The following is a 13,687-nucleotide window of genomic DNA, read 5'->3' on the forward strand; positions in this document are numbered from 1 at the left end:
GTATGAATACTTTAATTACTACACTAGATAGTGCTCTCTAGATTTGTAAACTGGTCAAAATATCTATAAATGTTTTGAAAAATTCTTAAAGTATAGTTTGTAACCAAAAGTATATTTTCTGTTTTATTCAAATACTTATTCTGTATTTTTTCAACAATTCCTAGATAATTGTATTCTCATTTTTTTTATAAATTCCCTGTCGTTTCTATGTGTACTATTGACTATACATCTTTTTTCAAATAACTTTTGTCTTATAACCCATGTCTGACAATAATGTGAAATACATGCCCTGGAAACAAGAAAGTAATAGTAATAATATTAATAATAATAATAATAATAATAATAATAATGTCAAGCTGCGTTTTAACTGATAGTTTAAACCTTGTCTTTATTTCAGTTTCTTTTTCTTCTTCTTTCAGCTGCTGCCATTAGGGGTCGTCACAGCGGATCATCTGTTTTCATTTCTTCCTGTCCTCTGCATCTTGCTCTGTCACACCAACCACCTGCATGTCCTCTCTCACCACATCCATAAACCTTATCTTAGGCCTTCCTCTTTTCCTGTTACCTGGTAGCTTCATCCTTAGTATCTTTTTTCCAATATACTCAGCGTCTCTCCTCAGCTCATGTCCAAACCAACATAATCTTGCCTCTCTGGCTTTGTCTACAAACCTTCCAACCTGGGCTGACCCTCTAATATACCTATTCCTAATCCTGTCCACCCTCGTCACAATAAGTGCAAATCTTAACATCTTTAACTCTGCCACATCCAGCTCTAACTACTGCCTTTTTGTCAATGCCACTGTCTCCAACCCATATAACATAGATGGTCTCACTACCCTCTTGTAGACCTTCCCTTTCACTCTTACTGGTACCCGTCTGTCAGAAATCACTCCTGACACTCTTCTCCACCCACTCCATCCTGCCTGTACCCTCTTCTTCACCTCTCTTCGACACTCACCATTACTCTGAACTATTGACCCCAAGTATTTAAACTCATTCACCTTCACCACCTCTACTCCTTGCATCCTCACCATTCCTCATTCCTCCCTCTCATTCACACATATATATTCTGTCTTAGTCCTGCTGACCTTCATTCCTCTTCTCTCTAGAGCATATCTCCATCTCTCCAGGGTTTCCTCCACCTGTTCCCTACTCTCACTACAGATCACAATATCATCTGCAAATATCATAGTCCACGGGGACTTCTGTCTGATCTCGTCTGTCAACCTTTCCATCACCATTGCAAATAAGAAAGGGCTCAGATCAAAAGGAGTCTAATATGAGAAAAATGGAATTTGAAGGAAAAAAATACTTGCTGGAAACCCAGATGCCTGACTTATAATTTGACTCACAAACAATGGGTTTTAGGATTCACTGAAATCTGAACAGTTTTCAACAGGAACTATATCTGCATCATCAGTTTTCCATTGCCTTACAAATCAAATATGAGCTATGTGGAGGTCAGGTAAAAGAACTATGTGTGTTTATTAGCTTATAGTCAGCTACTCATCTCAGAGGTGAGCACAGGGAACTGGGAGGAAGGATGATGATGCTCATCACAGAGGTGAGCACAGGGAACTGGGAGGAAGGATGATGATGCTCATCACAGAGGTGAGTACAGGTAATTGGGAGGAACTATGATGCTACTCATCACAGAGGTGAGCACAGGTAACTGGGAGGAAGGATGATGATGCTCATCACAGAGGTGAGTGCAGGTAACAGGGAGGAAGGATGATGCTACTCATCAGAGAGGTGAGTACAGGTAACTGGCATTAAGGATAATGATGCACATCACAGAGGTGAGCACAGGTAACTGGCAGGAAGGATGATGATGCTCATCACAGAAGTGACCACAGGTAACTGGGAGGAAGGATGATGATGCTCATCACAGAGGTGAGCACAGGTAACAGGGAGGAAGGATGATGCTACTCATCACAGAGGTGAGTACAGGTAACTGGGAGGAAGGATGATGCTACTCATCACAGAGGTGAGCACAGGTAACAGGGAGGAAGGATGATGCTATTCATCACAGAGGTGAGCACAGGTAACAGGGAGGAAGGATGATGATGCTCATCACAGAGGTGAGCACAGGTAACTGGCAGGAAGGATGATGATGCTCATCACAGAGGTGAGTACAGGTAACTGGGAGGAAGGATGATGATGCTCATCACAGAGGTGAGCACAGGTAACAGGGAGGAAGGATGATGCTACTCATCACAGAGGTGAGTACAGGTAACTGGGAGGAAGGATGATGCTACTCATCACAGAGGTGAGTACAGGTAACTGGGAGGAAGGATGATGCTAATCATCACAGAGGTGAGTACAGGTAACTGGGAGGAAAGATGATGCTAATCATCACAGAGGTGAATACAGGTAACTGGCAGGAAGGATGTTGCTGGTCATCACAGAAATGAGTACAGGTAACTGGCATTAAAGATGATGATGATTATCACAGAGGTGAGCACAGGTAATGGGGAGGAAGGATGATGCTACTCATCACAGAGGTGAGCACAGGTAACTGGGAGGAATGATGCTGCTGCTCATCACAGAGGTGAGTACAGGTAACTGGCAGGAAGGATGTTGCTGGTCATCACAGAGATGAGTACAGGTAACTGGTAGGAAGGATGATGCTGCTCATCACAGAGGTGAGCACAGGTAACTGGGAGGAAGGATGATGCTGCTCATCACAGAGGTGAGCACAGGTAACTGGGAGGAAGGATGATGCTGCTCATCACAGAGGTGAGCACAGGTAACTGGGAGGAAGGATGATGAGGGACGGGTCTGCAACTTAGAAAACACAAGTGACAAAGATGAAAATGGCTCCAGAGACATGAATGAGTGCAGTCTGATTATTTGCAGCATGCATAGGGATTGCAGCAAAAGTGTCAGATCAACAGACTTTGATGGAACAGTAGTTATATATATTGTGAGGAAAGAAAGACAGGCCAATGACTGCAGCAGTTAAGACGTACAGGAGATATTGTAAAGAATTTGCAGAGAATGCAATGTAAAAAAGAAAGGAAAAGAAGGGACAGTTTGTGTAAAATAAAGAGTTAATGAGACAGAAGCACAGAAAGGATCATGTTCAAAATGAGAGATTGTGAAAATCAAGCATTCTTTCTACGCTAAAAGGGAGAGACATGCACTTGGAAAAGAGGAGCCATAGTTAGTGGAAACAGTTGTGCCACACAATCTGCAATAAATATCGACAAAAGCAATAGATAAGCACTCCTTGACAAAAGCGACTGCTGTCCAGAGCACCTGGTAATGTGAGTTGTGTGTATAAAAGACGTGAAAATTGAACAAGCATTACTTCCTATAAGTCAATAAGTATAACAAAACAAACCATATCTTTAATTGTCTTTATTTTCTGTAACATAAGATCATGTTATCATGTGCACAGATATAAACACACACACACTTAATGTATATCTATATATTTATAAATATCTATATAGTATGTGTGTGTGTGTGTTACAGGGGTAGAACACTGATCACAAGTAACCAGTTTTAGTCTTTGCCTGGAAGCCCATAGAAAATCATAATTGCATTTAATGAGAGAGTATAAGAAAAATATAAATGGGTAAAGCACTATTATCAGCTAAAAAATCTGAAAAGAGTATCTAAAACTGTAATATATATTGTTTGCAAAAATCAAGACAAATGTCATATGGAAACTAAGGTGCCAGCATGCTTATTAATTTTTGTGTAACTTGACATACATGCAAATCTCACCATTTCATTGTAAGTGGGTCTAGTTTGGTGAATGTGTGGCTTTTTGGGTTTGTAAATAAGATCACCCTATATAATATGGAAAAAAAAATATTCAGAATCTAATTTGACTCAGGTGGTCGAATTAATAAAGGATCTGATTCTGCACAGTTAAATACTTTATGATTTTATAGTTGAGTTGATGCTAATAGAGGTTCATCCATGATAGACTGCCACGTACAGAACTATAAACCCAAAATATTTTGTAAAATCTCTTTGACCAAATAAAATGAAAAATGTAAAATGAAGTGAAGTGACACACAGATTAGATGAGTTGAATGTTTTTTTTTTTTTTTTTATGACTACAAGATTTGATACATTTGTTCCTAGAATCAAGACTCTAATTTCAGAAATCCTATCTGGACTTTTTACTTAAGAATAATTAAAAATATGTTATCCTTTAAATACCAGAATAAAACATCTGCTAACCCTATGCTACGTCATTCATGTAAAACCTTTTGACTTTTTTATTTTATCTTATCTTTTTTTTTTTTTTTTTTTTTGTCTCTTCCCTACTTATGTATTATCCACTTATACTAATTGAGGAGTGCATTCTTTCTGCGTATTACATTCCATTAATCAATTCCACCATATTATGGAATGTTTTGGAATTATCGTATGTAAACAATTTTCTATACTTGTCCTATGTATTTATCCTATAACTACCTTATGGTTGTAATTCTTTCACTTGGGTTGCCCAGGTCCTCCTAAAAATGGGCTTATTTGAAGTGGGGTCAACCTGGCAAATAAATATATAAATACATTTTTGGTCTGTAAGCAGTTTCTAATATACATACCATAATCAAATTATTAACATAGTGAAGACGATGGAGAACATCATAGTAAGAGTGGATTTGAGTTCTACTGCAGAGCATCAGAGAATGCCCCACAATTGGAGAGATTTTATATGGCTTATTCAGATGTGTTAGTTCATAAGTTCTAACACAGCTCTTTTCTGTATTTCCAAGAAAAAACAGGGAGTTTGGCTAAACCATTCAAATAATTTATTTATTTATTTATTTCACATTTGTTAAGTGGGTTAGTCCAACTGGGTAAGAAATTACCCATTTTCAGTGGAGACCTGAGGGGAAAAGCCCCGAACAAAACATACAAATACATACAAATAGAGAGAAGTTATTAATAAAAAAAGCAAAACAAACTTATGGATACAATGGATAAGAAAAATAAATAAGAAAAATAAATTTAATCCAAAGAATAGTACATGGCTATATACAAGGTCAGAAGAAGGAAAGTGCAAAAGAAGATAGGAGTAGAGGAGGATAAAAATAAATAAAATATAATATATTATAATATATAATATATAAGTAATAGGATAAATAAAATATTAATTGAATTAAAAAAAGCCATGGTACATACTTTATTCTCAGGAATATTCTGAATGTTACAACACTAGTAAAAGACAAATAATCAGCATGCAAAGCTGTGATTGTGTAATGCACACCTACAAGCTAAGGTTGTCACAAGCTATTCTGGCTGCTTTCTTGCTCTTAATTTCAGCGTCATTTGCAACTTCGGGGGGAACTTCCATATGTTGCTTATGTTCTTTCTTGCACTAACAGTTATTACAATAATTTGCTAAGTGTGCATATATGAAACAACAGGTTTGCTGTCGGTATTCAGGACATTTGAAAAAAGTAATTTAACATACACTGCTAAACCAAAAGAAAACACTGCTAAGTCAAAAAAATCTAACTATGCCATCATTACAGCCCAATTCACCAGGGAATGCTCTGCATGCAGACAGTGATCAAAAAATAATGCCTAACAGAGTGAGCATAATGAGGGAAATAATGCAGCACATGAGGGTATTCTGAGACCTGCCTGCCACACATGGAAGGCTTCTTCACCATTGCAAGTTGCATTATACCTCTTATAATACATAGCCTGGAGGTAACTATTGTGCTTAGTTGCTGGGTTATCTCTTAAAATGTTTAATATTTTTATTAGTATTTTAGTATATATTTTTGATATAAAATAGTTCTTCTGCCTAATGTTTTTCAAAGTAGCTGTTGCACATGTAATTGTAGTTAATGGAAGTATTTTAGACCTAAAATACAATTTCTGGAAACATTTAATGTCCAGCAGAAACACACACACACACACACACACACACACACACACACACACACACACACACACACACACACACACACACACACAAATAAATCCCCAGCAATCACACCTACTTTCTTGACTGAATGCACCTCAGATCTCAATGTGATCACATGAATGAAAAGAAATGCATCACAAGGCACTGTGGCTCTCTGTCATGCCTCACACCTGTCACTGATTTGCCTTGCATTTTAGCTCTATTTCAGAAAAAAAGTTTGATTTTTTGGTAAATAATGAGGTTTGCAGTCTGCCAATAAAGCCTGGCATAATAGTTTGATAGGTCTCCTACAAGTGCTTACATGCCAGTAGCTAATAGCTCACTGTCACTTGGTCAAAAAAGCAGAACTTCTGCTAACCTAGCCTCTTTTTTTCTATGTGGATCCTCGTACAGCTAGCACTATAAAACTGCATATCCCTATCAGAACCTGAACTATAACTGTAAATCTCCCACCATCTCCTAAATTTGCTGATCACTATCTAATTTTAAATCTCCCCTCCCACTCCCTAACCCTAAAACCCCTATCCTGTTGCTTAACCTACAACTCCCTTCCTACTCCCTAACCCTAAAACCCCCATCATGTTAATTAACCCTACAACTGCCTTCCCATTCCCTAACTCTAAAACCCCTATCCTGTTACTTAACTCTACAACTCCCTTCCCACTCCCTAACCCTAAACCCCCATCCTGTTACTTAACCTACAACTCCCTTCCCACTCCCTAACCCTAAACCCCCCATCCTATTACTCAAACATAAAACTCCCTTCTCTTCCCTCTCCTTAACCCTAAAACACCCATCCGGTACTTAAACCCTACAACTCCCGTCCCACTCCCCAACCCTAAAATCCCCATCCTGTTACTTAACCCTACAACTCCCTTCCCACTTCCTAAATCTAAAACTCCCATTCTGGTACTTAACCCCACAAATTGCTTCCCACTCCCTAACCCTAAAACCCCCATCCTGTTACTTAACTCTACAACTCCATTCCCACTCCCTAACTCTAAAACTCCCATCCTGCTACTTAACCCTACAACTCCCTTTCCACTCCCTAACCCTAAAACCCCATCCTGTTACTTAACCCTACAACTCCCTTCCCACTCCCTAACTCTAAAATCCCCATCCTCTTACTTAACCCTACAACTCCCTTCCCACTCCCTAACTCTAAAATCCCCATCCTCTTACTTAACCCTACAACTCCCTTCTCACTCCCTAATCCTAAAATCCCCCTTCTGCTTCCTAAACCTAAAATCCCAATCATGATCCCTCACTATAGCTGCATTCCTGAACTTATACCTGAGTAGCAGCCCACATGAGCTCCAATGCACTCAAGTCTTTGTCTTCAAGATAGCACTTTTGGAGTGTCTGCAGTGAGCCCCAGTTTTATACTTCTTATTGTTCAAACAATGCATATTGAAGGAAACCCTCTTGCTATATTTCATTTTAAGTGATTTACAGTCGTATTTAAAGAGTGACCCTGTGTTTAAGTCTTTCTCGCTCATAATTGTTGAATTCTTAAAGTAAGAATTTCAGAGGCATTTCCTCTCTCTCTTTCTCTTTCTCACACACATGCATATACACACACACACACACACACACACACACACACACACACACACACACACACACACACACACACACACACAAACACGCACACAGACCTCATTGCATTATTTTCTCTTTATTTATTCTACATTATTAAATGTGGCTTTTTAATCTGTGTTTAATGAGGGGAAGGTAAAATGGCAAGTTCTTGCAACTCTTGCTACTGTAGTTACTTTTGTTTTATTTACTGTTCTTATTTTACGCTTTCTAAACAGCAAAGCGACATTCAGTGAGTATAAAAATTATGCTGGCCATTTGCTTTTTTTTTTCTTGCCATGACTACAAACATGTTTATAATTTAACTTCCATCTGCCCAAAGAAATGTAAAGTAATTTCATTAAAGTGTATCAAGCCTGTAATTCACAGTCATCGTAATGCCTTTGTCTGGCACATGTTTTAGATAAAAAAGAGAAAGGGAAAAAAAAAAGCTTTATTACTTTTCACAACAACACTTTAAAATCAATAAGTGCATACCCAATGTGTGGTGAAATTTCTTTGTATAATAGTATATGACCATTATATTTATCGGGTCTACTTTAAGCTCTCGAAAGCAGTAAAACCCAAATCCGAATTGTGCAACACATAAAGAGTGAACCACGAATACGTCGAATGAATGAAACTGTGAAAGAGAAAATATCGAAATCTCATAGTTGGCCCGTCTGCGCTATAGCTCCATAAGGTAAGTGTGCGATAGTTACGGACCTTAGGGTTAGGGAGGGGTTAAGGTAAGTGCATAGGTAGGTAGTGTATGTAAGGTTTTGTGTAGGTAATGTATGTAAGGTTTAGTGTAGGGTTTTGTTAAGTGTATGTGTGTGGAATATTTAGTTTGGGTATAGCTCTGTAGGGGAAGTGTGCGGTAGTTACAGACCTTAGGGTTAGGGAGGGGTTAAGGGTAGTGCATAGACAGTTGTGTATGTGGGGTTTGTGTAGGGTTAGCAGTAGGAGTTTGGTGCTTTAATTTAGGGTTAGAAGTAGGGATTTGGTTAGTGTATGTATGTTTTTTTTTATTGTGTTTGGGTAGGTAGTGTGTTGCTGGTGGTGGGTTGGCCGACTATGACGGTTCGAGGTTTACATTTTCACGCTTTAGTACATTCGACGTATCCGCTCTTTATGTGTCACGTGATTCGTATCCGGGTTTTTCGTGTTTCGAGGGTATAAAGTAGACGCATATTCATCGAGATTAATTCAACTCAGTCTTCACTAATCCAGCTGGCTCAGCTCCAAGCTTGTGTTTAAATTTATCTAAAACTTGGGCTAGCCTTATTTACAGGGCTAATACACAGAGACACTTTGAGCTGAAAACTATCTCAAGACATTACTCTATACCCCTACACTCAATCAACTACATAAATGTGTTAGGGCTTTCTTATCAGTGGGTCTCTGTTTTGCCATTTCTCTTCTCAATGCCCAGTTAGCCTCCTCATCTGCATTCCAAGCTACATGGCTGTAATGTTATGTGAATGATCTTTACACTAACTTCATACAACAACAAAATGTAGCAAATATGTACAATCTAGAATGTAATATAAACGTTAATGTGCTGGTAATTCTCTTTTCATCCTCACTTTTCCACTCACACCTCAACAAGATTACTGCCACTCCAAGTGTTTACCTATGCAAGCAAGTCACATTTTAAGAAATTAAATTGTGATTTAAGGTTCAGGAACTAATACTAACTGCATTTCTGAATAACATTTCTAGTACTAATAACAATAAATAGTGCTTGCTTAAAATTTTTGCCATTTGCTTTTTTAGCTTTTTTTCAATCTGTGATTCACCAATTATCTAAGCATTAAAAAAGAGCTTGTAGTTCTTTTACATGTATATGTTTGCTGTATATCTCTGTGAACTCTTCCTGTGTGTTTGGCATTATCTAGGGAGTTTGTATGCATCGTTTTCTACTTGTTATAACTTAGAGTACTTTGTAATCTTATATTTGGATGTATTTTTGTATCGCAGTCTGCATTAGCATTAACATACATTCGATTATTTTGTGTATTTCGAGACTAGTACGTATATTACTTTGCATTAGCTCATTATTATGAGAGAGTCTCTCTCTGAAATTAAGCTTAAGTAATGCATACTGACATAAAAAAATGTATTATAAATTAAGATTTCTGACTCATCTATAAATCTGTGTACCTCCATTCAGATTATTTCAATAAGTTTGCACCTATGTTATGTTAACATGGAGTACATTTTTAATTACGCCAGTAAATATTTGCATGGAGAAAAAAATGGAAATATTAAAAATGATGAGTAAGTCTATGGCTAATTAGCAGTCCTTCTGTATCTTTTACTTAGATGTACGTTCCAGTTAAGTCCAAGTAATCCCACCCATTTCCAAGCTGTTTGTTTAAAAAATAACATTTGTATATACGTTAACTTTTACCTCTCTGCTTTTTTAAGTAAAATCTGCTTACCAAGTATAGTTCATTCTATAATGACGTACTGCCCTTTTTTAAGTTTGTTTAATTACTGAAAATGATGTAGTTACTTGACAGGATCTTATTTCCTGTTTATCTCCCAGCTGCCATAGTAAGCATAAATAATCATTCCATGTGATATGTAATTGTACTTGCAGAAAGGTAAAAACTGAATGATCAAGTTGTTTTAATATGCTGTAGAAATGCACATCTAATGAAACTACGGGGTTTATTTCCTAAACTAATCCTGATGGTCTGGCTATACAGCACAGTGGATTTGGACTGACATCTGCAAATGATTGTTATCCTGTCATTCTGGCTTTGATTCTTTCAATTTAAATGTCACTGATATGTGACAATCAGAACATGTTCTTTTCATTACTCTGGAGGAAAATTTAGAACATAATCAAAAACCCTTTGGTCAGTGCTTTGGTGTTACTCCTTAGAGGAGACACATTAAGCCTATCGAGCTAAGAAATATAATTAAATAGCCATTGTCATGTGAATTTTCCACTGGTTGCAGTCATCTTGACAAAATACCAGGAAACTGGCTGAATCGGGCATTTATTTTTCAATCAGTAGATATTTAACACTGTGAAAATTAGAAAAATGCCTCTGAAAGTGTCCTGTGCATTTAGCTGTCTCCCACATGCATTAGGAGAGCAGAATGACCTATTCCTGTAAACACTACAATATTTCAGTGCATTTCTTGTAGACTTGCGTGTTTTATTTTTTTGGAAACTGTAGTACACTGCCATGCTATTTAAGCACATTTTTCTGATGTATGATAACTTTATGGAAATTAATATCACATATGCTTACTATCAAAATTAATTCCAATTTATCATTTCCCCTGCCAATGGCCATCGATAGTCTAAAACATTTACCTTGGTATAGTCTAAAGACACATTAGATGAGGTCCTGGAGGCAATGCTGGTAATTCATTTGATTGGCACTTTGGGTAATATAGGGTTGGTTGAAATGGCTAGGAATTGGCAGCCTGAGACCATCTTTCCTTCTCTGAATATTGAGACAGTATATTTTCTCCAACAAAGCATAAACATGTTCAAGTTGTCAATTTGAGTGATGCTTACTGTGAATTATGTAGGTTTGCAACTCTGTTGTAAAGGTATTTTCAGGCCTTCATAAGTAGTCTATGTTTAGGATAAAGTAGAGAATACCAGGGATTTCACATGTCATCTCTATTCAGGACCAAGCAGGAAAGATCAGGGCATAATCAAAAATTAAAACACAAGTAGAAGGCCCAAAGAAACAAACTGAAATAAAAACGTGTTTAAAACTATGATAGTCATAGTTTTAAAGAAGTTTTTATTTCAAAAAGTTTCTAGATTAAAGTTCTTCTGGATTTTACCTACTGCAGTTTGTTTCCATGGTCCTTCCACTTGTGTTTTAATCTATGTTTCTTCAGTTTGTTTTTTGGCATAATCACAAATCCTATATCAGCTCATTATGCCATTTCCCAGAGCCTCGTCTCTTCTCTTTGCTCCCCAAAATAGGTGCAGTATCAGATAGTTCTTCTTTTGCGGTGATCTTCACAATGAGTAAAGGAAAGGTGGCCAGCAAAAATAAATAAAATGAAATGATCAATGATATCGATGCTGGAGGTCAATGGAACCTCATGGTAGTAGCTGCTAGGAAGAAACTTTGTTTTTTCTTTAAAGACAGACACCACAATTTAATTGACATACTTTCCTAATCACATTCAGACATTGAATACTTTGGCATAATGACACAAGCACTCATCATCAAATGTACTTAGGATGACCTAAGATGACCCACCAACATGTTTCTTAGTTTGGCTTTTCAAAAATGTTAATCATTTTATCTATATCCCTTTACAAGATAATGTTAATTAAAAGATAACATTAGTTATATGCATAAACATAACTGAGCTTTACTATAACGGAAATATAATCTTTTTGAAACTTTCTCTCTGTAGTAATTCTGAACACTGAATTCCTTTTTTATGTAGGTTTACCCATGGATGAAGGCAATGCCAAACCCCTCAACAGTAATAGCCAAGATCCACCGTGCTCTTCCATTCATAGGCATAGTGAAAGTCAAGGCAGCCAGGTAAGTGAGTTCATTTTAAACATGTTTCTGTAGGCCCGAATAACTCAATGGTTTAATAATTCAGAAACAGCTATGATCTTCTGTAATAATTTTATGAACCTTAGCCACTTCTACAAGCCTTGAATATGGTACTATGATACTAAAGTTTAAAGTTTGTTTGCTGTATGGAAACAAATGGCACTTGACAAAATTATTGTACTTTATAGCAGCCTAGAGTCAAAGTTAATGAGGGTTGTGGGATCTTTCATAATCACCGTTAGTAACCCAGACATTTTTAAAAGAGAAATGCAAAGACAAAAGATATTTAATTATAACATTCTAGTGCAATTTATTTAAGAAAAATGTTTAGACATGTAAATTTTAATCATGTTGTGCACTGCTTTTGAAAGACAACCTTTTGTTTGCACAGTGGCCACATTATCGTCTTGGTGTCTGATTTATCTGATTTGCTATGCTTCTTGTAGTCGGTCACTTGTCAGATAAAACATGCTGCTCATGAGTTGTTTATTTTAAATTTCAAGCATCTTGGATTGCAAAAATACTCTTACAGCAAGAAATTTGGACAAAGACATATCTAAAAGTAGGACAAAGGCCCAAAAATAGGGACAATGTTTAAATACTGCGCTTACAAACTTAGAAAGTTGATGGCTTTGTATTAGCACCAGTGGTGTAAACCTTGGCTCAAGATGATTGTCAATGTTGAAGTGACACCCTGAACCATCTGCAAAATGACTGAAAAATGGACAAAAAATATGAGGCCAAAATCTGGACATTCTGTGAAAATTTGTACAGTTGAAAGGTAAAATTGTGTGACTATTTCCTCCTTCCTAGACTACTAAGCATTTTTGACCATAGACGACCGAGTTGAGAAAGATTATTTTTTTTGCACATGCTCAATAACTGTTTCAGCTAATTTTTTTGTATATCTATTTTGGAACAGTGTTTATATATATCTGTAACTACTGATATCTAGTTCTTATATACTGAAGTATGCAAACATGTGCAGACACGTATATATTACTTGGTCGATCAAGTGAGATACTGAATTTTAACTAATCGAGAACAATTTCTCAAACATGCAAGTAACACATCCCTGGTAATTATATATACAATCTCCAATATCACACTATCATGGGAAAAGGACAATTGCCTTAAATAAGTACTTAAAAGTACTAAAACTCTAAATGTGTACTACTTAATCTGGTTTCTCGAAAATAACACTGATATTTGTAATATTTCCTCAATAACAAATACCACTATTGAACTGGTATCCAAACCAGTCTACTAGAAGTTGTCATAGACAAACACTTAAAGTTTCATCAGCATATTCCATACACTAGACCTAAAACAAACAAACAAACTAGTTATATAAAGTACTGTTTTACCTATCTGACCATATTCATCATGCTACAGTAATTCTGTTGCTTTCTACCCTACCTTATGCTTTGTTACTTCAAATAAACCTACAAAAAATATGTAACATAGAATAAAGGTACATACGTATAACCATATTTGCAGCTAATCTTTCAAACAGAACATCTCATTGGCATTAAGTAAAATAGATATTAAAATGACCTTATTCTCACACAGCTCAAGAATATATATAATGCCATACAAAAGCATCACAAATGCCGTGCTACACACAGAATTGTCAACATGTACA

At 36.7% G+C, this 13,687-nt stretch overlaps 1 protein-coding gene across 1 annotated transcript in view; it reads left to right on the forward strand.

Moving 5' to 3' along the window:
- MYO16 (myosin XVI) overlaps positions 1-13,687 on the forward strand; it is a 2,679,924-nt gene that overhangs the window by 2,453,157 nt on the left and 213,080 nt on the right. The window contains exon 34 of the mRNA XM_044071347.1: positions 11,924-12,024. Within this exon, the coding sequence (XP_043927282.1) occupies positions 11,924-12,024 (101 nt within the window). The remainder of the gene's footprint in view (positions 1-11,923; positions 12,025-13,687) is intronic.

This window comes from Protopterus annectens, chromosome 5.part0, assembly GCF_019279795.1.
Source record: "Protopterus annectens isolate FY-2018-M chromosome 5.part0, PAN1.0, whole genome shotgun sequence".
Lineage (NCBI taxonomy): Eukaryota > Metazoa > Chordata > Ceratodontiformes > Protopteridae > Protopterus > Protopterus annectens.